The following is a 23,341-nucleotide window of genomic DNA, read 5'->3' on the forward strand; positions in this document are numbered from 1 at the left end:
TCATTGTCCGGCGAAGATTGCCCATAGAGAACCGCCAATCAGCTGTTCAAACTCGCTGTAATGCGAAGCTTCCCTCCGGAAAGCAACCATTTTGAGAAGGGAGGGAAGCCATTTTGCAGAGGGAAGCCATTTTGTGGAACTGGAAAAATCATTGTACAAACAGTTCATGAAGCAGGCTCCTAATCAACATAATGCGGATTTCCCCCATAGGAACCATCATTTTGCGATTGCAATAGCGATAGCAAAAATGTCATCATTAAGCGATTTCGACATCATGCGGGGTAAGTGTATAGTGGGGCACCACTGTATTTGAAAAGGGCTTTCCCATTTCTCTCAAGGCTAAGCATGCCCAGTTCTTTCAGTCAATAAGTAAACAATTATACAAGTGAACCAAACAAATGCCACTCTTGGAAACGGCAACCAAAAGCAATCCTAAAAACACATTCAAAGCAGGAAGGCAGAACAATCCATTTAAATCATAGAACAATCCAGTTGGAGATGAATGTGTACACCTTTGAATCCACCCATAATAACCACTCCCATTTCAGGTAAGGAATCCCCATTCAGGCTACCGCCACCCAGTGCTCGTCCTCCTACCTTCTAAAGACACCTGGAAAGATAAGGCTGGGTCTCTCTCTCTTGCTCGCTCCACCTCGGTGCATCTGTCAGCCTTTGTTCTCCTGTAAACCACCCAGAGTAGATTTATCTAGATGGGTGGTGTAATAGCCAAAAAAAATATATAAACAAACAAACAAACATTCCGGGAAGGCCATAATCATTGTTTCCATCCAGGGATGCTGGCAAATCCCGAGTCAGAGTGAGTCTTTGGAACCAAGTCCCTATTAAAAACAAGCTTTTTCGCCCAGGAAAAAAAAAGAGGGAGGGGTAGGTGGGTTCCAAGTCACGAGTCTGTGTCATTAACACACACACACACACACACACACACACACACACACACACACACACACACACACACACACACACACATTGAATCTGAGTCAAGTCACCGTTGCAACTGAAGTTTAACTTGACAGAATGTCCCATGACCCGCATCTCCCTGTTTACTTCTAGGTCTCACTAGTTACTGTTTCCCCCAAAACTGGGTTGTGCTTTCCACCCCACCAGCACAACACAACACAACACAACACACCAGGACTGAGAACTGAGCCAGTCTGATGGAGAATTAAGGGAAACTGGCAGGCTCAAAGAAACAAATAAAATAAAAATGGCTACAAAACCCGCAATGGGCGCCACTGGACGGGTGCCATTTTTATTTTCGTTTCCTTCATTCTGGCTCATGACTCAGCAAAGGATCAGCACGGACAGGGGAAGAAGCAAAACTGATGGAAACCAAGCAGGCAAGAAGGTTAACAGGCTCCGCCTGTTTGTTTGATGTTGTGTGTTTTTTTAAAAATTGTGTTTCCACAGTATTTGTGCAACCTTTGGATTCCCGTCCGTGGGTTCAACGCCATGGCCAACTGGAAAAGGTTAGGTTTCGTTTCCACACCTTTCTGGGGAATCAAAAACTGAAAGGGAAGAAATCTACCAAGTAGGGAGGGACCCAGCGTCAGGCCCCCTTCCTATAGGTTGGCAAAGGCGGCTGATCGTTAATGGCCCTTGCCCCCCTTTCTGGTCTTAATTAATTAATTAATTAATTATACTTCCACCCCGCCCATCTAGACCAAAGGTCTACTCTAGAAAAGCAAGGCACCCCCGACTTCTCTTCCTGACTCCGCAGAACTTCTTCCGAGAGGAGGTAAGTTGGAACTTTCAGAAGAGGAAGCAATACGCGGGGGAGAAGTGCCTTCTTTGGGCTCCGGATCCCAGTATCCGCAGCTCACAGAGCAATTGCCGAAGCCGGCTGGAGAATCTGAGGGTCTGGAGCCCCCCAAGTTAGGACCTTCTCCATGCTCTGGAGAAGCATGAGATCCAAAGGATGGGTGCGTGGACACCTGGATGCCATGGGGCCGTGAGTGGGTGGGCTGAGCCATAGGCATGAGCGAGGGGAAACGCCAAATGATGTCTGGAGGCGCATAATGCCCAAAACAAATGCTTCCAAGCTCTGGGTGATTTTAATGCCTTTTTCTGAAGACCCATGAGGATGAGGAAAGCAGGGACTGAAAACCCCCAGTTTTGGTTGGAAGCCATTGCTGCTATTCCAGAAGGGTTGTGGAAATGGCTTGCCAAGCCCTACATTCCTTTCGCCTGGAAAGTCAGAATGGGGGAAATGGGGAGGAACGAAGAGGAAGATATTCTTGGCTGGCTTTAGTTCCTCCTCTCCTCAAGAGCCCAGGAGAGACCCTTTGCCATCCGGTCTTGCTTGGAATGGAACGTGAAAAGGGTGCAGGGAAAATGAGGGCTACAGATGAGGAAAGGGTGCAATCAAATGGAGGGAAACGCAGGAAACGCGCACATCCGTTGCCCTGGAAAGGGTCCCTTCAAGTGACTCTTCTCTCAGCCAGGGAATTGCTCTGTCCCATCCTCAGAAAGGAGCAGCCCTACAGCTGGAGCAAGAAACAGCCAGGCTTGGGCACGGATTAGGGCCAGGCTAGAGCAGAGGCTCCTGCCAACCTAGCTGTTCGAAAGCATGTAAAAATGCAGGTAGATAAATAGGTACCACCTCGGTGGGAAGGTCACGGCGTTCCGTGTCTAGTTGCTCTGGCCACATGACCACGGAAACTGTCTACAGAGAAACACTGGCTCTACGGCTTGGAAACGGGGATGAGCACCGCCCCCTAGAGTCAGACACGAATGGACTAAATGTCAAGGGGAACCTTTGAGCAGAATTCCCCATACATGGTGTGACGGCTGGGAAATCAGTCACGCCCCTCGGGGCCTTATAAATGGTGGCTCTACTGCCATTTTCCTTCCAGTTCTTGGGTGGGGAAAATCAGTAAACAAGGGGAGTTATTCTCTCGCACTGGGAGGAAACATCTCACATTTTGAGTTCTTGCACCAACAGGTTCTGTGAGGCGTCGAATTCCAGCTGCTTAGCAATGGGTAAGTTCCCTGTTTCAAGCCCTTCCTCTGGAATCAATACGTTTGTCCTCTCGGCCCCTTTTGGTGGATGTTCCTGATTTCCTCTGCAGTTCATCTCCTTTCCCACCAGTGGTAGGCAACGGCAGAGCACCAGGGGCCAAACTTTGTTTGCACTGCAAATCCCATCAGCCCCAGGAATCGAGCCAGTGGGGAGAGGACGGTGGGAGTTGCACTACAACCAAAACAGAACGATGGGAGTTGCAATACAACCGACACCCCCCGCTTCCACATTTCATTCTATGGTCTAGGTAGTGCTTTTACTTGAAAAAATGAACAGGTTGTAGATGTTTAAAGACTTAACCAGTTTGTTTCATTCACTGGCCTGTATATGGATACACATTGACCGCCCTCAGCACCGATCAGGTGAGGTTACATTTAAAAGAGCATTTTTGGAATGGAATGATCAAGTTGTTAATTACTTCAGCTGGAAGTCCTGGCCTGAGCAAGAGCTAAAAGGCAAGTGGACATGACTGTCATAAAAATATTTAGAGACGTTTCTGTGAGCGAGGGCTGAGCTTGTCCAAGGAGTCAAACGTTGTATATTTTACAATGCAGTGTGACTTGTCCATGTAGAGCCGTATGAAGCCTTGATCTCTGTTGAGCCCTGCAGAGAAGCACTGGAACTTCCTGCTAATTTTCTTTTGCCAATTAACAACAGAGATCAAGGGGCTGTCTCTGGGAGGGGAAAGGGCAGACCGAATCATGGAGGCTTCATATTTGTTTCTTGAACGTCTCATTAACGCAATCCTCTCTTTTGTTAGCCAAAGTCCTGATCGGTGCCGCCATTGGCTTCGGTAAGTTGACTAATTTTACCTCTCAGCTAGAATGGGGAGACATTTTTTTTTGTAGAGGGCACCATTTTGAAGAATTGCATTATTAAGACGAATCCCATGATCTTTTGCCATTGATTGTGTGGAACGAGGTTTTGGGGAGATGACATCCAAAATAACTGGAAGCCCAAGGGGTTTCTTCCTTGTGACACTTCACAGGAAAAAAAAAAGAATTAGAAGACTCAATCCAAGTTGGTAAGCTAGAGAATCATGGATGTGGGCTAATGAGTCCATGAGGTTTCAACCATTGCTGCCACGTTTTCTGTGGCCTGCTCTAGTGGGTGCTTTCTGACCCATGTCAACTCAATGAATCCTTGATCTTCCAAAGGTCCTGCCCTTATCAGACCCGCTCAGGTCTTGCACGACCCTGGCTTTCTTTATTTCATCAACCCGCCTCATGTTTCGGCTCCCTCTTTTCCTGCTGCTTTCCGCTTCTCCTGACCTTACTGTCTTTTCCAAAAGAATCTTGTCTTTTCATAATACGGCCCAAAGTCTAAACGCCTCCGATTGGCCATTTTAAAGCTTGGGAGGAGGCTTTGTTTGATCTGGAAGCGTGCAACTTAACATACACGTCTTGCTTCCCAGGAGGAGCAGCCATTGCGGTCCCACTGATGGTGGGAGCCATCGGCTTCACTGCCGCAGGGATTGCGTCAGGATCCATCGCGGCCAACATGATGTCGGCTGCCGCCATTGCCAACGGTGGAGGCGTCGCTGCTGGGAGCATGGTCGCCGTCTTGCAATCCATCGGTGAGTCCTTTTTGCGATCCTTGGTGAGCCCAATTCTTGCCTCATTTGAAGATGCCCCTGAGGATCTAACATTACAGTCATGGTGGCCTCTGGTCCTCTTTCTTCCAGGCGTGGTTGGCCTTTCAGCAGGTACTAAAGCCGCACTCACAGGCCTGGGAGCTCTCGTGGCCCTGTTTTAGGGCCCAGCGGTACGCAAAAAAGCCTGTCCATCACCAGAATGGCTAAAGGATAACAATGTTGTGTTGCTGGAAATCGAGAGAAGCAAAGCAGAAAGCCAGCCATTTCTATACCAGTGCTTCCTTTTCCTTAGCAATAATCAAGCATGATCACATGCCTCTCTTTGTTCCGCTGAAATGTAGAAGAATCCCAATAAAATTTGCTTGTTTGTCTTGTTTTGATTTTGGCTGATGGTGCCGATACAAATCAATAAAGCTACTACCTTAAAAACGGCAATAAAACTTTTGGTCTTTGTATCATTTCAACCAGCAGTGCATTAAGAGCCAGATGACTTGTTATTTCTTCATTGCTTACTTTTTTATTTATTAAACCCTTCTAGACAATGTCTACTCTGGGCGCCTCACAGCAATTAGATTTAAAACAATTAAAATAACAACAACATCATAACAATAAAAGGTCACTCAAGATGAAGATTAAGAGAATAGATGAAGTGGTGCCCGGTGGGAAGGCCTGCCTGAACAGCCAGGTCTTAAGTTGGCTTTTGAAAATACCCAGTGAAGGGGCCAGACGGATCTTGGAGGGGAGATTATTCCAAAGACAAGGAAGCCACCGCCAAGAAGGCCCAGTTTCTTGTTTTTTTTCTTTCCAGACCTCCCTCGGCATCAGGCTCCTCAGCCGCCTCTCCTGGCTAGAGCGAGTGATACGAGCAGATTCATTTGTTTTATTTATTTAGTGTCCATTGTAGGCCAACTTTCTCTTCTTCATCTTCATCATCATGGATGCTTATCACAGCATATCCCACCTACAGAACACCAAGCGCTTAAAGGGGAAGAACCATCCTGTCTGTTTTTTTGTGTTGGTCAAATTTTCGAAACAAAAAAACAGGCCGTGTGGTGCCCCCCCCCAAAAGCCAGAGCGAATGCAGATGCAGGCGATACTTTTATTCAGCCACTGGGGGGGGGGAAGGATATTGAGTGAATGGAGACAGAGATCTTTCAATGGTCATATGTCCATTCCCATCAGGCCATTAAGAGTTTTGCCATGGTTGCGGTTCATGGTTGTTAACCATGCCAAGCCATTCTTGAATAGCGTGCAAACAGCTTGTGGGGATGGTGGTGGGGACTTCTCAAATAGCATCAATCATTCACTCACCCCCCCCAACAAAATGCAATTTAAAAAGAGCAGTAAGGCAAGGTCATAAAAACTGTAACAGACAGCAAATCGACAGAGGGATGAAAAGTCTGTGGAACCTGTTCGATGTCTCTGTGTTTTGTTTTGTTTTTCTATTAGGCTCGCTTGGGGTGTTTAGAAGGTGGTTGGGTTACATAACAGGGTTCGGGGGGTGACGTGTGTCCCAACAGCTTTTTATAAAAGTTTAGAATTGAGACATACAGTAGGACTGCCCCACTATCCGCGGGATCAGTATCCGCTGATTCATTGATCTCCTACCTGAGAATAACTGAATAAAAATCCTCAGAAAAAAAAAGAGACATTTCCAGGATGTATTTCCCAGAATTGACCATTCAAAGGGAGGTCAGAGACCATACAAAAGATAGCGTTCCATATGTTCGCGTTTTCCCTCATCCGCGGTAAGGAGGGTTCGGTTACCGCGGCTCTACTGTATATGCGTCTTCACAGGCGTGCAGTGGAAGAGGATGCAACGCGGAAAAAGCAAGCAGGGGCTCGGGCGGGATGAAAAGTTAAAAAAAATGAAAATAATCCGAGCTCCTGCCTCCCCCTGTGGGTGCTTTTGGCCTCTCACTCCTGGGATGGGGAAGCGCTGGTGCCAGGTGGAGCGAACCGGGGAGGAGGGCTTGGCTGGAGCGACGAAGCAGCACATCGCTGGGTTTCGAGTTCCTTTTCCTCCACATCTTCTCGGGAAACCGAAACTGAAGAGCCTTTGCAGAAGAGCGCATCCTTCGCCGGTTGGCGGAGGCGGCTGCCTGTCACTGAGGCCCCGCCTTCCCGGAGGGTCTTCTATAAAAAGGGCGCCGCGGCGGCCGCTTTCCAGTCGCAGGTGCGGTCGACTTGGTGCAGGTAAGGGGCTGGCCGCGTGCAGGGCTGGAGGGATGCGCGGGCGGAGCGCCGCAGAGCCTGGAAAACTTACCTTTTTTTGGGGGGGGGGGGGGGAGACGACTACACCTCCCAGCATGCTGGCTGGGGATTTTGGCCTTTGTGGACCTAAAACGCAACTTTCCCAAAAACTCGGATGCCCTGATGCGGTTTTATTTGATGGCGCTGTTTGAAGCCAGAAAATGTAACTTTTCCAAGTTTGGGTGGATATGCAAGCTGTTTTGAGGGTGCTTCGGAAAGGGGGCGGGGAAGCACATTTTGCATGCAGCTCTGTGGCTGGATGATGATGATGATTGTTACTGTATTAGGAGGAGGAGGAGGAAATGGATGATAGGGTTAGAGTGAGGTGGGCTGCAGGGATCAAGGCGAGCATTTCCCCCCCCCCCATGTGCCATCCATGATGGGGGGGGGAGAGTTACCCCAGTTTGTATGTCAACAGTAACAGGAAACCTGGGTGGAAAATGTTCGGTTTTGGAAACTGCAAGGAATCTGCCTTTTCCATGTTTTGCCCGCATAGCTGCTATTAGAAATTCTTAGGACCAGTGACTGCCTGCTGGATCAGGGCCATTTCCACCACCTGGCAGGCAAAACCAATGCTATTTTGATAGTAGCTGGATGGGAGATTGTTACGTTTTTCTTTAAAAAAAAAAAATGCCATCACCCTGCTTGATCCAGGAAAACTTCATAGCAGCTGTCCCCACCTTCTAATTCTCTTATAATAATCCTTCCCCCCCCCCTTTCTATGAAAAACAAGTGAACAAAGCTGTGGAGAAGGAACATTTGTGCCGTGATTTTCTGTCTTTAGCTCTAGATGTGACATCCTCATCATCCTCTTGAACTTCAATGCTGGAAAAGGATCCTATGGATCATCAGTGGGAATTTCCACCCTCCCTTAAAAAAATTACATCAATAAGCTGTTGCACAAAAAGCAGAATTAGAGGCATGCTGAAAAAGGAAGCCATTTTGGAAAGCATTCTTTCAAAAAAAAATACTGAAAATTAAATTAATAAGAGTGTTCTCTTTCTCAACGAATCATGTCAATACAGTGGTGCCTCGCTTAACAATTGCTCCGCATTACAATGGAATTGCTGTATGACGATTGGAAAACGATGGTCTAAATAGGGTTTTTTCACTTTGCGATGATCGGTTCCCTGCTTTGGGAACTGATTCTTTGCAAAATGATGTTTTTTAACAGCTGATCGTGGTTTCAAAATGGCCACCGGGTGCTTAAAATGGCTCCCCACTGTGTTTAGGGACGGATTCCTCGCTATACAGGCAGTGAAAATGGTCGCCATATGGAGGATCTTCGCTGGATGGTGAGTTTTTACCCCATTGGAACGCATTGAATGGGTTTCAATACATTTCAATGGGGTTTTTAATTTTGTTTTACGATATTTTCGCTTAACAGTGAATTTCCTGGAACGGATTATCGTCGTTAAGCGAGGCACCACTGTACAAATTTATTGTTTAAACGGTCCCAGTTTTTGATGGCAGTATCCTGCGCCATCTTCATCAGGAAAGGCAAAATATTAACTAGAAACAAAGCTAACCTTAAATCGCCTCAAAATGCAATCAAAACCAGCTGGGTAAACATCCAGACCAAGCTTGGTTAACCCAGCTGGTTTTGAAGATGGGATATTGGCATCAAAAGGTAGGATTGTTTAAACGATCAACCTGTATTGATGCGACTGGAAACCCGTGACCGGTAGACGTGAATTCGTAAGAGCTGGGAGGGTGGAGCTTCCAGAAGGACCCCACGGTCCTGCATCCGTCCCCCTTGCGCTAAGTGCCCACATGATGGGATCCGTAGTCGGTTTCATCAAATAACGATCCGTCTGTCCCACAGACAGGACTCTAACCCACGAGAGAGAAAAGAAGGCTGAGACGCTAAGGACAGAAAACTAAGAATGGGTGAGTTCTCATTTTGGGGTCCCTTCTTGCGGAGCGGAAATGTGTCCCTCCCCCCTCCGTGCTTTGCCGGCTCGGAGTTCGTCATTCGGCAGGAGGCTGAGGATTTTTGGCTGGAGAGGAGCAGCCCCCTGAATTACAGCAGAGGAATCCCTCGCCATTGAAGTCCTGCACCCAACTACAAATCTCCCAGGATTCCTTTAGGATGGAACCGCTTTGAAAGGGGTCTGTGTAATGTTGGCGAATTTGCGTTCCCTCCCAGCCACCCGGCTCTGCCTTCTTTTTGAGATTAAACCCCCCCCCCCGTGGGGGTGGGCCTTCAGCGGTGGGACAACCGCTTTTGTCTGCTTGAGCCGGTACAGCCAGGGGTGGAAAATGGGGGATGATGTGAGTTGTTGTCCTGTTGGGAGAGCCAGACATTGCATTGTGAAGTCAAACCTCATTTTATCTGTCCTGGAACAGGGCCCTCCCCTCCTCCTCCCCCCCCCCGTTCCCATAATGCTTCCGGACTCTGGTATTAAGGGGGGAAAACGCACCCAAAAGGGTGCCCAAAGCAGAACTTTCTGTTTACTTTGATTATGCACAGAAGGTGTGATTTTAGGCACCCCTCCTGCTTTCTCACCATTTTTCCTACACTAAGCAGCCCCTAATATTATATCCTGTCCTCAAGAGAGAGAGGAGGGACGCCAATCTCTTAATTCATTTTGCTGATGTTTTCGGCTGCATCTTCTCCAGCTTTTTTGTTGCTTGGCGAAAACCCAACAGGAATGGTGGCTGTTCCACGCAAAGCGTGGAAATTGAAATAATAATTATTTGAAATAATACCAAATCTGGGTCCTGATGACAATTTTTAGAGTATATAATTTAATTGTATTTTAATTGTCCTATCTTTTTATTGTATTTTAATTGTTGTAAGCCGTCCAGAGACCTTTGGGTAGTGTGGGCAGCATATAAGTTACACACTTGCAAAAGAATTTGGCTTCACCTCATTTGGGTCACAGCGGTGCGTGTTCTGGTTGTGTATAGGCCAACCGTTACGGTAGTGGCTGCCAGCCTTGAGTCATCCAGGTGTTCTCGGACTGCAGTTCCCAGAAACCTCAGCCAGGAGAGCTGGTGGTAAAGGATTCTGGGAATTGCAGTCCAAGAACATCTGGGTGACCCAAAGTTGGGAACCACTACTGTAAAGGAAAGGGGCAAACTTTCGCACTCCCTTAACCTACGGCGAAAAAGGGACGTGGTGGCACTGCGGGCTAAACCGCAGAAGCCTGTGCTGCAGGGTCAGAAGACCAGCAGTTGTAAGATCGAATCCACGTGACGGAGTGAGCTCCCGTCGCTTGTCTCAGCTCCCGCCAACCTAGCAGTTCGAAAGCATGCAAATGCAAGTAGATCAATAGGGACCACTTCGGTGGGAAGGTAACAGCGTTCCGTGTCTAAGTCGCACTGGCCATGTGACCATGGAAGATTGTCTTCGGACAAACGCTTGCTCTATGGCTTGGAAACGGGGATGAGCACCGCCCCCTAGAGTCGGACAGGACTGGACAAAAATTGTCAAGGGGAACCTTTATCTAACCTACGGCGAAGGGGCTCCTCGCTTAAGGAAGAAGAAAGGAGGAAGCCCTCAGGAGATATTTCCACAACTTGCATGATTTCCACCCCTACACTTTTATTGCCTGATGTGTTCTGAGTCCCTGAATGCCTTGATGAAATGTCTTTCTTTCCTTTAGATACCCTTTTTGGAGCTGTCGTGGGCTTGGGTGAGTCACCCATTAACATGACTTATGAACAGATGTGAGCATGGGAACGATGTACAGAAATGTTACGTTGGGCCCGTGGAAATAAAACAAGTTGATCCCCGATTCACAATTCCCTTAATGAGGAAGAGCAACTTTAAAAATCTGAAAAAGTCTGTGGCCTTGATCGGTCGTGGTGGAATTTAAAGGGCTCCCTGCCAAAAGGGAGGGAGTCCAAAGTTTGGTGAGGTAGTTGTAGCCACAAGGGTGTTGGAGGTTAAGCTCAAGTCCCATGGTGGAGATTTCAGAGCAAATGAGCTACCTGCCACCCATGCAGGTAACAGATTAGACTTACTAGCCCTGTTAACTGAGATGGAGGTGAATGTATTGGGCTCCATTGTCTGAAACAATATTAAAGATGAGTGCCTTTTGGAGACCTTTCAGAGTCTTGCTGGGCTCATTCTGAGAGAGAAAGGAGGGTAGGGGAGATCTTGGTTCTCCAGATCCCCCAGTATGGATGCAGGCATCTCTAGTCCAGAAATTTAACTTTTACAAGCTCTTTGGGAAGAAATACTTCCAAGACTGTTGGATCTTGGCATGGTTCATGCCCCCCCGATACTCACAGCAGCCCTGTGAAGGGCTGTGTGCTCCAGATATTTTAAGGATGTCACAGGGTCTTGGCTTATATGTGAACTGGGCCTGCTCATGTTGGAAGGGGAATATAACCATGCACAAACTAGGCTTCTGGAATGGCTAGTTGACCTTGACACCAAGTAGACATTAAGAGGAATTCTTTACACTTATCCCGTTTGCCCTCTAATGGGATTTCTTGAGATAGCATGTGCTTCAAAAATTAAGACTTGCAAATTAAGCCCATACTTACTTCTCAGTAACCAATCACAAAGAGAGCACGCTCAACGTACGAGCCAATGTAGAAAACCAGGCTACAGTGGGTCCCCTTTTTCAACATTGGAAGGAGCACCATCTACCAGCAGTGGGAAAATGTGTTGTCTAATTTGATCTGTAGACATAGGTGGGATAAATGGGCTGTCTTAATTAGACCTATGAAACCTAGATCTCCAGGTAAGCTGGACGAATGGTTTCATTTGCGCCCCAGAAGGAAATCGCAAGAAGGCTAAGGCCTTTGGATTTTTCTTGCAAGCATATGACAGAATAGCACACGGCTTAGTCTTCTGTTCTCCAAACACAGGGGCGGCAGTGGTCGGTATCCCTCTGGCGGCCGGCGCCCTGGGTTTCACCGCCGGCGGGATTGCTGCTGGTTCCATAGCAGCCAAGATGATGTCGGCGGCTGCCATTGCCAACGGTGGAGGTGTAGCTGCCGGTGGCGTGGTTGCCACCCTGCAATCCATTGGTAAGACGTCCGTCTGTTCCTGCTTTCCCATAATGCTGGGATTCAGCTCTCGGATCATCATCTTTTGTCTCAACCAAGTTTTCTTAGACTTCTTTTTCCTTCCAGGTGCGGCAGGAGTGTCAACGGCTATAGCTGCCCCAGCTACAGCTGTAGGGGCAGTGATCGGTTCCTTGAGCAGCTAGAAGATGCATCACGCCAACCCTCTTCTGTCCTCCTTTACAGGATACTTATTTCAAGACCCATTTTTTTGCCCCCAGCTGCATCAGTATAGACTTGTGTGCTTGTGGTTGGTAGTATATGCTGTACAATGTAGTGGTTCTCCATCCTTCAAATATTTTGAACTTCAATTTCCCTGGCCATGCAAACTCCTGGGTTGACCTACCTGATTGTCACATCTACACCCAAGGCATGGATGAAGAGGATGATACACAGCAGAACCGGGAAACTGTAATTTCTAGGCTTTTAACTCCCAAAAGCTCTTGGCAATCATGGCCGGTTGAAATTCTAGAGTGGTCATCCAGTTACTTGACTTTTCCAAGCTAGGTAAATCTTCAGCTTAGATATAAACGTCCCTTGAAACAAATACTGTGCATTTTGCTGATCCAGATAAATGGCACATGATCTTTACATTGGCACCAGTAGAATGGTGACAGTGACCCAGTCATTAATAAATGACAGATTTTGATTGCAAAGTAGAAGCATACAGTGGTGCCTCCCTTCTTCGGGATCGCTATACGGAAACATACCTGATTGTTGCAATGGGGAAAACCCGCATTGCGAAGATCGGGTATTGCGGCGGCCATTTTGGAGCCGCCGAATAGCTGATCGGCGGTTCCAAAATGGCCGCTGGAAGCCCGGAAATGGCTGCTGGCAGCCGTTTTTGCGCCCTGCCCTCGCTTAGCGAAGACGCGAAAATGGCTGCCGGCAATTGGAATCCTCGCTGAACGGGTAAGTAAGAAAGGTATTGGAACGCATTAAACTAAGTTTAATGCGTTTCAATACATTTCCCCTACCCGTTTAGCGACAATTTCGCATAGCGAGGGTTAATCCGGAACAGATTAACCTCGCTATGCGGGGCACCACTGTAATTACGCTGTGATTTTCTTGTTTGCAATAAATACATCCTGGGTTATCATGGTAAACACACAGTGTATTCTAACTGGTTTCCATTAAAAGTGTGAGGCCAAGGACCACCTTGAATCTACTAAGCAGCTGTATCGTGTTAGTCAAGGTAGAAGAATGTGCTTCTAGCTGTGATGTTACTTGCATATAACCGCTTTTAATAAAGCTATATTCTCAAGGATGCATCTAGGGTTTTTGATCTGTGTCTTGTAAAAGTCGGAAGTCGAGCAACCATGTGTTGCATCCTCTTGGTGACCCCATGCAAACTCTGCTAGGACCCTCTGCATGGCAAATCTCCAGTTTGGTATCCAGAGCCTATCGGTCACCTTAAATAACTTCAACTGTTTCAGGTGGTTATGTTGGCTGGCGTTTTCTCCTGCCGCCTGTTCAGATGCTTGGCCCCAGAAAGGGAGAAATGCTTTCCCCAAAGATGATGACTTGGCTGTAGGGATCTGCAGGTCAAGAATTGCATGACTGCTGTTGAAAGAAAGATCCTTCCATCCATATAACCCTTTTGCAAGGGGGTGGGGGGAAAGAAGCTACATGAGAGGGTGAAATGTTCATGCCTAGCAGACAATAATTTGGCACTTTCAATAACGGATAGCATTAGAGCCAAAGGAATACACTTTGGTGCTGCTGTGTTAGAACAGAGCTATGAACCAACCTGGTCAGCTAGGAACCTTGCAGGTTGTCCTGCTATAGCAGCCTTCTGCAGGTGGATGCTTGGCCTTCTATTGTCGCTGAGCCCCGGGGCTAATGGGAACTGTAGTCTGCAACATCAGGCACGAATCGAGTTTAGGAAAGCCCCATTATAGTATTCAATACTATGTTGGAAAGCCCCATTATAGTATTCAATACTATGTTGCTGGCCCAACAAAGTAGGGCCTCTGCGTGTGATTCATCCAGTTTCTGGCAGAGTAGTTCAGTGGTTAGAAAAAGAATGCAGAACCCCTGAGTTCAAATCCTCATTCAACCACGAAGCTTATTGAAGGATCTTGAGTCCGTTGCATGCTTTTGCACTGGTCTACCTTGGGGTTTTCATAAGAGTAAAGTAGGGAGGAAAGCCAGGTACAGTCATGCCCCGCTTAACGATTGCCCCGCATTACGATGAATGCACTTTATGACGTTTTTACGATTGCAAAACGATGGTCTAAATGGGGGAATTTCGCTTAGTGACTGATCGGTTCCCTGCTTCGGGAACCGATTTTCGCTTTATGACAATCAAAAACAGCTGTCGTTGGGTTTTCAAAATGGCCACCGGGTGCTTAAAATGGCTCCCTGCTGTGCTTAGGGACAGATTCTTTGCTATACAGGCACCGAAAATGGCCGCCGTATGGAGGATCTTCGCTGGACGGTGAGTTTTTACCCCATTGGAACGCATTGAACAGTTTTCAATGTGTTTCAATTGGGTTTTAAATTTGGCTTTACGATGTTTTCGCTTAACAGTGATTTTCCTGGAACGGATTATTGTCGGATTATTGTTAAGCGAGGCATCACTGTATACCCTGTCTTGAGCTCAGCTCAAAGAAAAGCAGGCTAAAAAATGGAGCTAAGAAATAAAGGCACCATTTTCTTTACATGGACCCCACACTTCACAACGCCATCTTTTCTGAAAAGGACTCTTGCCCTCGCAGAGCACAAAACAAAACACCTTCAAAGGCAGAAAGAAAACTTGGAACTCGTGCATCATATACAAATATACTGTTTTTATTCTACGGGAATCTTTCAATTAACTTCTATCGAGGGAAAAAATGAGGGGGGGGGTATTTTTCTTCTTCATCTTTAAAGATTCAAACAAGATTTTTGGGTATTTCCCTTACTGCTTATTAATCCCTGAAGGGAAAAAAAATTAAAATAAAATTCACACAACTTCTAAGTGGAACAATAATAATTAAAAAAAAGAACAACAACCAAAAAAACGGACAGACATAAATAGCTGCACTTGTTAGGGCTCCCCACATACTGTGGGTTTTCAGTTACAGATGAGGAGAACGACTCTGGGTAGACTTTTAACATGCAACCAAGACACCACTTAGTAATTTTTTTTTTCCTTACAGAGCCATACAGTAAAATTGTAATCTGTTAAGAAACATAAAAAGCTCAATTTTTTTTAAAAAAAAAAAAGTGAGGGAAATTTTTTATTATTATTATTTTAAGTTCCAGAAAAACATATTTGCTGTTGAAATCCGTAACAGTTTATCTGCTATTTCACTACTAATTCATACAGCTACGTGGGAAGGCAGGGGAGGAAGAGATGGGGGGGGGGAGAAATGAGTGTTATAAAATGCAAGAGACCAAAAAACAAAAAAAACTGGAGTTTTAACTGGAAATGTCACAGCTCAGTAACAACTCTTCCTTCCTGCGGCTTTCTAATTTTTTTTTACCTTGGGGTATAAAATGAAATATGGAATTTGTGTTCCCAAATCATAAACACCGGGGTGGGGGTGGGGAGTTAGATCAGATATTACACAAATCAAATGGAGAGGAGGAAGAAGGTGCCTTAAAAAAATTATTTCACACAATTTTCGGTATTTCAAAAAATACACCAGTGAACGTCATTACAGGCAGGGGACCAAGGACCATCAAGGACACAACGAACAGCAAAAAGAGAACAAAAAGGCTAGGTTCTGATTTTATTGTTACCTTTGTTACTGTTAAAAAGAATACCTTCAAACACACGTACACACCCATACACACACCCATACACACACACACAAACAAAAGGTGTTTTTTGTTCAACGCTAGAGAGTTCAACCAGAGTGTTTTTTTAAAAAAAAAAGTCAAAAGAGTTCTCTTTTAGAAATTGAATGGTTGGACAAAACTGCCAATAAAAACATACGTACAATTTTCTGCAGTTAAAAAATAGTTTGGATTTTCAAAGTGATCAGCAAGACAGAGAAAAAGTCTTAACGTCCGAGGGGCTGGGTGAAATGGATTTGACCTAGACAAAGGAGAAGCGCCCTGCATTTTGGAATTAAGTGTATGTGTGTCGGGGGGGGGGGGTAGATTTCTACTGGGGGGAGGTTGCGGGGAAATGGGGAGGTACACACGGGTGGACAGATTCAACCATCCCAAATCCTCCTTTGGAAGGGGACCTTATTTTTGCATGAATTCTCTGGACGAAGAGTTGGCAAAATGCCCCCTCCAGCTTTTTGGGGTGTGTGTGTGCATGTGTCAGAATGCAGTTGGGTTCTCCCGTTTTGTTTTTTTCAAAAGGAAGTTTGGGTAAATTGGAAAAAAAAAAGCAACCAGCAAAAATGACACGAACTTTGCATGCCCATCCCTCGAGAACTCATCAAAGGCAGGCAGATGTGGAAGAGAAGCTGCCACTGAGACGGGTTAAGAAAAAAAATGAAAATGTGATCGGGGGTAGGTTGGGGTGGGGAGGAGAAAAAATTCCTGCCAAACCGTTTCTGAGCCCCTTGGCATCCATCCGGGCAGCAGTCGAGTGCTGCAGGAAGAGGAAGGGGGGGGGGGAATTCTGCATCAAACCCTGTTTGATTCAGGTGTAGTGTCTTTCTTTGCACCTACACTCTGGAATTACTTCTCATGATAAAGTGATCTGCAAGCAGGCCTGGGCTAAATCCGAGGTGGGAAATGTCACTTTTGGGAACTATGAATGCCAGGTTTTCCCCAGCCGGCACGACTTGATGGCCACGCTGGCTGGAGTTTCTGGCAGTTTTCCTCAAGAAAGAAAAGAAAGACAGCGATCCTTCCCATTTCTGGGCTTTTCCCCCCTGCTGCCTTGGGATAAATGCAACAGAGCCAGTATTTCAAACAGGAGGAAAAACTTCCTAGCATTCCACTAGATTTCCCCCTACTGTGAACAAGCTGAGTCCTTTGACTCAGGTTTTTTTTTTGGGCTGGATCAGCCTTATTGAGCAATCCAATTGAATATGTCTTTCTTTTTTTTAAAAAAAAAGTATAAAAAAGAAAAAGGTAAGGAAGGCGAACTGGTAAATACGCTACAGACAGCGTTTCCACTGGTTTTCCACCAGACTACGTTCTGCTTTCCATTCTACGGCAACGTGTTAGGAAACCCACCCCACCCACACCTGTGGGTCGCAGCTACACTGCTAAAGCCTCCCGGGGTGGGGTGGGTTTAAATCTAGCTTTCTTTGCTTCCAAGATTAGGAGGGAAGAATATACACAACCGGGTTCCTTTTACGAAAAGAAACAAAACAAAAAAAACAAAACAAAACAAAACCCCGGTAATTCATAATTGGTTTTTATCCCACTACAAGCACCACTTGGGGGGGGAGGCAGGAAGTGGGGGAGAAAGGAGTCCCGGGTTCAACTCGAGAGAGAGAGTGTTTTTCCAGATCCATCGCAGCCACGGAGCACCTCTTGGTCTTCTCGGGCCTTCTGCCGTTCAGCATCCTTTTGACGCGTCTTTTCGTTCCCGGCGGCGGCTCGTGCCACACGCCTTCCGAGGCGTGGCGGGACACGGAAAGGGACGGGCTTCCCAATGGCTGGATGTTATTCACAGTTTGGTGCTTTTCCAAGGTGTTTTTTTTAAAAAGGAAAAGGGGGGAAAGAAAGAAAGAAACCCAACAAAGCAGAGAAGGGCGAGCACCTCCGGCCGCCCAGCTTTTAGTCTGACAGTTCAGGGTCGGAGTCCTCTGGTTTGACTTTGGCAAGTTCTTCGTGCACTTCCCTTACCATAAGGATCCGTGTCAACATGATGTCCAAAGTCCCGGGATCTATGGGCATTGTGGAATACCACATGGGGCTATTGGGGACGCACGAACGCTCCGGCTGGAGGTAAAAGACGTCGCTTCTCTGCTTCACGCTTTCGGAACTGTGGAAAGAGGAGGATCACCGTCACCATCGCTTATCTATTTATGGTGAAATCTTGGGAAAGCAGGTCAGCGTCCTCTGCGGGCTGAACAAGGAGCATGGGCGCCACCCACGTACAGCTCTGAGCTTGCCTTACAGCAATGGTCCCCAACCTTGGGCCTCCAGATGTTCTTGGACTCCAACTCCCAGAAGCCTTCACCACCACCTGTGCTGGCCAAGATTTCTGGGAGTTGAAGTCCAAGAACATCTGGAGGCCCCAAGGTTGGGGACCATTGCTTTACAGGATGTGTACCGTTGGGTGGACACAGAGCTGGGAAGGAACCATTTCTAAAGGACGTACAAGTTGTGTGGCTATCTGGGGTCAATTATTTAGGGTGGGTGGGTGGATAACAAGGGTATTGAAAAATTCTATTTCAAAAGCAACATACCAAGTAGAAAATGAAGCCCAAAATTCTATTGAGAAAAACTGTACGAGGAATCATCCCCCTTCCCCTGCTTTTTCAACTCTGTTGCAAGACTGGGAGACGACTCAGCCTTCGGGAGACGGCTCAGCCTTTGGTGGCTGGTCTGCCCAACAGCAAGCACTGCTTGGTGGTTGGCCATTTATTCTATGTGAATACCACAGGGGTTCTGCCCAAAGTTCCCTGATCCGTTTAATGCAGGGGTGGGCTGTATGCAGGCCCCTTTTGGAGGGTCCCCAATCCTGCACTCACTTCCCAAATAGGAAAAATGTGGAAAAAGTGCCTTTTGCTCAAAAACATCTCACTGTGCTCTTTAGGGGGCATGGGAAGCCGTTCTGCCACCTCTCATGGACAGAAGGCAAGTGTCCTGACCTTCATGACTGTCTCTAGGATCAGAGCACTTTTGAGTGCATGCTCCTGTCCTGATCTCTTAATCTCCCTGTGTTTGCAATATGGTTCTTGGCATGGAAGAAAATTCAAGAGGGACATATTATGTGTGTGGTGGGGGGACTAACCTCTCCCTTTATTACCAGCTAGGTAGGTAGGTAGGTAAGTAGGAAGGAAGGAAGGAATCAATCAATCAATCAATCAATCAATCAAAAACAGGTGGCCTCACTCACCACTTTGACAAATAAAATTCATAAAGCCGAACTGGGCATCTCAAGGGGTTGTCGGTGTTCTCAACCATCTCTACCGCTGTCGGAGCTTCTTCGCCCTCGTGGCGTTTTCTTTTCCCGACTAATTTATCTGGAGATGGGTCAGGAGGAAGAGCAGGGCAATGGAAGAAAGAGAAAAATGTTTAAATATCAAGATGAATTGGACAGAGGTTATTTTTTCAGGTGAAGATGGTACGTATAAAAATTGGCCTTCAAGCAACTCCTGGACCAGGAATGAAGAGTGGGGCTCCCTTCTCTTATGTGGTTCGGCCTGAGACTCAGAGCTAAAACACGGAAAGTCTTCACATCTCACACTCCTGAAGATGCAAACTGGCTGAAAACCTGTTGTGCACTTAACAGAAAAGGAATAACGTTTAGAGATGAACTATCTGTCATGAGTTAAGAAATCCCATCGGGCATTACCTGCTGCTTGCTGAGGTACTTAACACGGTATACAACGGGTAATGTCTACGGAGATTTCTTATCTTACAACAATTCACTGCTAAAAGTTACGGCAATAGGTTTTTAGCAGTTCAGTCACTCTTCTTACTCCTATGCATCCAAGCCCATTTTTCTAACCAAGACTGGCTACAAAATGGTTCAACCCCCTCTCCTTTATTTAAAAAAGCCAACATTCTCAATCATTTACGGCGCTTTCACTTAATTTCCCAGGCATAACATTCCAGCGACCGGCATAACATTCTTAAATTTTCAACATTCTGAGCCTGTTTCAGCCGGTTTCTTGGATTTTGCTGCAATGTCTGGGATGCTATTGATTGTTTTTTTATATACCTGGAAACGGGCACAGGGATACCGGGAACTGAAACAAACCTTCAACCCGCCCAGCCCCGGAAGGCAGGGCCCCACTCACTCACCCGAGTCCACATCCTGCTTTTGGAAAGGAGGGAAGAAGCGCAAGTACGTCAGCTTGGTGTTGTACTTCAGCGTGCGGGTGCGCCGCATGACGTGGGCGAAGGACAGCTTCATGTGCTCACTGACATTCTTCAGCTGGAAGTATTTGGTGTTGAAGAACAGCAGGGTGTTCAGGAGGACGATGGGGGAATAGGCGCCCAGCTGCTTGCATTCCCATAAGTGCTCTTCCTCGATTCTTGAGAACATGTAACCTTGGAGATCCACCGGGATGCGGAACAGAGCAAGTGGGGAGGGAGGGAAGGAAGGAGCAGAAAAAAGAAAAGCAGAAACTCCCGTCAGCCCCTTGTTGTCGACCGAAGCTGTCAAGCGGCTCCTGACTTATGGCAACTCTAGTAGGGGTTTCAAGTGGAGGTGGGCACGACGTGCCGGTTCGGCAGGTCGTTTTGCATCCAAACAGGTGCTTGGCGCTTCCCAGCCTCACCCCCTCTAGAGGCAGCTGCCTGGCTTCCCTGCCCTGCTTCCTCCAGGCGCTGCCTCCGAGCGGGTCCCTGCTGGAGGAGGCAGGAGCGGGAAGCACCAAAGACCTGTCGGATGGGGAAAAAACACGCCCGGTGTTTGTTCCCATCTGGAGTTTCAAGGTATGTGAGATTTTCAAGCAGTGGTTGACTCTCACACACCTGTTCACTTCCAGGGGCGAGTGATGATTCAAAACCAAGTCTCTGGAGACCTACACTGCACTAGCTCTGTGTCAGTTGTTTATCGCTAGCTGATTGCTGGCGAACCGCACAGTGAGTGCCCACCAGTCGCAGGGATTCTTGCAAAGAATGCTAAACTCTAGCAGCTTTTCTCCTTTCCTCTCTTCTCCATCCAGAAACTTGTGGCAAGTCCTGCCTGACTACCTGAATACCATTAGTGGCATTCAGATTTTGCCAGAAACTGTTGAACGGCACTCCTTGCAATCCCTCACTGCTGGTTATGCTGGCTACAATTAACGGGCCCATAGTTCTCTACCCTTGTGTTAATGCAGTGGTTCTGAACCTCCTCCATTCTATCTGTCTGGAGGACAGAAACACATCATCCCTCACAGGTACTGGCATCCCCACCTCCACCTGAGCTCCTTGCTGGGGAAGAAAGTTCCCAGCTTGCACTGGGACAGGAAGAGGAAGCTTGGGCAGAGCTAGACCTTTAGAGTTTTCTCCCAGGTGCATCGCCTTTATGTTTTTGTAAGGGTGTCTGTAGGACTCATAAAACTCCCAGAATGTAGAATTACAGTATCTGTAGTACTGAAAATCCGAAAATCCCATTCCTTCTCATTAGGAAGCAGATAGCAACTGCCAAGAATTAAGTAATTTCTCTTATGCACGTGTAAACAGGCAGTGGGATTAACTAATAGTTATTTTTTTAAAAAAAGGAGAGCAGGGGAGGCAAGGATGAAGCCAGACCCATTCTAATTCCTTAGAAGTCGTGATCTCCCTCTAAGGATTACGTTCTCCCTTTGGCTGCGTGGCCTAGTAGCTGCTCCCACTTGTCTGAGAGACTACGCCACCATCCCCAAGCTTTCTTACCATTTGGAAGTATTGTAGGCTCCCAGATTTTCAACAGCTTTGTCAGTTCAATCATAAACCTGGAGTAGGGCTCGGTAAAAATGTTATCTATTCTACCATTCTCAAACAGGTACTGCAAAAGATAAAAGGAGGACAGAATGAGGACACACGATTTGATGTGACCGCACATGTGTGCAGTCCACGCCAGTTGGCTCCAGGTAAACCTTTTTGCTCATTTCTCCTTGCACAGAATCACACCGCTGGGAGCGGCGACAAGGTTCACGGAGCCCAGGATGTTTGTTAAAGCAGAAAAGCTGCCATTAAAGCACTCCAGACAGACGGACTCCCATTTTCTAACTGAGGAGAGTCCAACCCAAACAACGCTTCTTGCCAACCTGTTCTTCTAACGGTTAAGCAAAATTTCCTTTCCTCTATGCTGAATCCATTTCAAGCTGCAACCTCTGGAACTACAGGGGGGAAAAACTGGCTCCATTTTCCATGTGACACCCCTCCAGATATCTAAAGAGGCCTGTCGGCATGATCAGATCCCAGTTTTTCTCTTCTCTACACTAAATTAAAAACAGTTCCTTCAACTGTTCCTCAGAGGGCTTTATTTTCAGACCCTTCCATGTACAGGGATTTCTGTGGTCCATAAATCGTCTCGAAGAATGAACCAAAAATGGGTTTCTTCGCATAAAGGAGATACTACAAATGGGGAAAGTCACTTTTATTTTGGATTACAGCTCCTGGAATTTCCTAGCCAGCAGGTCGATGGTAGTTTTGGGGGGGGGGGGGAATCCAAAAGAGAAACTTTCCCAAGCTCTGTGAGACATCAGGACCAAAACCTGATAAAAATAAATGATTTTAAAAAAATCAAATGGGTTTAAACCATAATTTAAAGTTTTTTTAAAATAAGGTTTTTTACATTTAAATTGTCAAAACATGATTTTTTTAAAAGATAAATTATGATTTAAATCCAAATCCACTCTGCTGGGATCAGCTTTATTTTCCAGAATGACCTTGAACGCTGGCTTGAGACACTACTCTCTTACATACAGAAATCTGATAAGTCCGTTTTGTAAGGGTGCTAACACAGATGATCCCGGTATCAGCCCTTTGTTTTCTGGAGCCTGAGTTTGTGCAGCTTCCAGAAGTGACAGTTCTGCTGGCTAGCGATAAGGCAGAACCGTGAATTTGCTATTCCCCCCCCCCCCCCCCGGAATCCTCTGGACAGCATGCACTCCATGCTTGGAAAAGCTACGTTTTTGGATGAGAACCCCAGAATCGTCCAGCCAACATTGCTAGCGGTAATGGCGGCTGGGAGATTTAAGAGGTTCTTATCTGAAACTGCAGCTTTGCCAAGCTCTGCTCAAAAGTCTGATTAAAATCAATAAACAGCAAGCCTGCGGCTTTTTTAAATCATAGGCACACAGGTTCAAGAGATCAAGCTTTAAAAAGCTCTTTCAAGACCATCAAAACTTGGACTGATTCATACGGGAAGAGGCAGCTCCCGACACAATGGTGGTCTGAGACAGTTTAAGACTTTAAAAGCAGAGAACCAACCATTTGGACTGAAGTTGGAAACAGAACTGGCGACAAGTGAAGTTTGCACAGGGCTGGCAAATTTGTCTCAGCCGGATCAACAAGTCCTTCTGTTGACGGCTCCCCAAACTGCAAATAAAGGAAGGTCACAAAAAATATGGCCCGAGGGAGGAGGATTACCTGCTGAATTCCAAGGCACAGGTATAAGATGCTGTCGGGATCATACTTTTCACCGTTCGGTCGCCGCACCTCCTGGATAAACTGGCACAAGCCGAAACTCAGCTCCGAAAAAGAGCAAGACAGAATGTCCTCTTTGAGCTTCACCGGCCGAACTGCTGGGAAGAGAAACAGCTAGAACCGATTAACCCACTGCATCAGCAGAAATATTTGGGTGCAGGTGGCAAGGTCTTGGGGGGGAGATGCCCCCCCTCCAAAATCAAAGGGGAAGGCAGAAATGGCCCCCAGGA

At 46.7% G+C, this 23,341-nt stretch overlaps 2 protein-coding genes across 9 annotated transcripts in view; one reads left to right on the forward strand and one right to left on the reverse strand.

Annotated features, from left to right (window-relative positions):
* Nucleotides 1-1,604: 1,604 nt before the first annotated feature.
* On the forward strand, nucleotides 1,605-13,183 carry LOC110087311 (uncharacterized). Its single transcript, XM_078379958.1, has 7 exons — nucleotides 1,605-1,756; nucleotides 2,963-3,000; nucleotides 3,801-3,833; nucleotides 4,455-4,616; nucleotides 10,499-10,528; nucleotides 11,715-11,876; nucleotides 11,982-13,183. Exons 2-7 carry the CDS (start codon nucleotides 2,997-2,999, stop codon nucleotides 12,056-12,058), a joined length of 468 nt encoding a protein of 155 aa, XP_078236084.1. The 5' UTR covers nucleotides 1,605-1,756; nucleotides 2,963-2,996; the 3' UTR covers nucleotides 12,059-13,183.
* Nucleotides 13,184-14,684: 1,501 nt separating this feature from the next.
* LOC110087305 (zinc finger MYM-type protein 4) overlaps nucleotides 14,685-23,341 on the reverse strand; it is a 49,882-nt gene continuing 41,225 nt past the window's right edge. For 7 of the 8 annotated variants that reach the window (XM_072980190.2, XM_072980192.2, XM_072980187.2 and 4 more), the window contains 5 exons: nucleotides 23,055-23,209; nucleotides 21,354-21,465; nucleotides 19,791-20,039; nucleotides 18,880-19,006; nucleotides 14,685-17,799 (listed from right to left, as the gene is read on the reverse strand). In XM_072980190.2, the coding sequence (XP_072836291.2) occupies nucleotides 17,592-17,799; nucleotides 18,880-19,006; nucleotides 19,791-20,039; nucleotides 21,354-21,465; nucleotides 23,055-23,209 (851 nt within the window). In that variant the 3' untranslated portion in view covers nucleotides 14,685-17,591. The remainder of the gene's footprint in view (nucleotides 17,800-18,879; nucleotides 19,007-19,790; nucleotides 20,040-21,353; nucleotides 21,466-23,054; nucleotides 23,210-23,341) is intronic. The other variant, XM_072980191.2, reaches the window with a different exon arrangement.

The sequence above is a fragment of the Pogona vitticeps genome, chromosome 9 (genome assembly GCF_051106095.1).
Source record: "Pogona vitticeps strain Pit_001003342236 chromosome 9, PviZW2.1, whole genome shotgun sequence".
NCBI classification, from domain to species: Eukaryota; Metazoa; Chordata; class Lepidosauria; order Squamata; family Agamidae; genus Pogona; species Pogona vitticeps.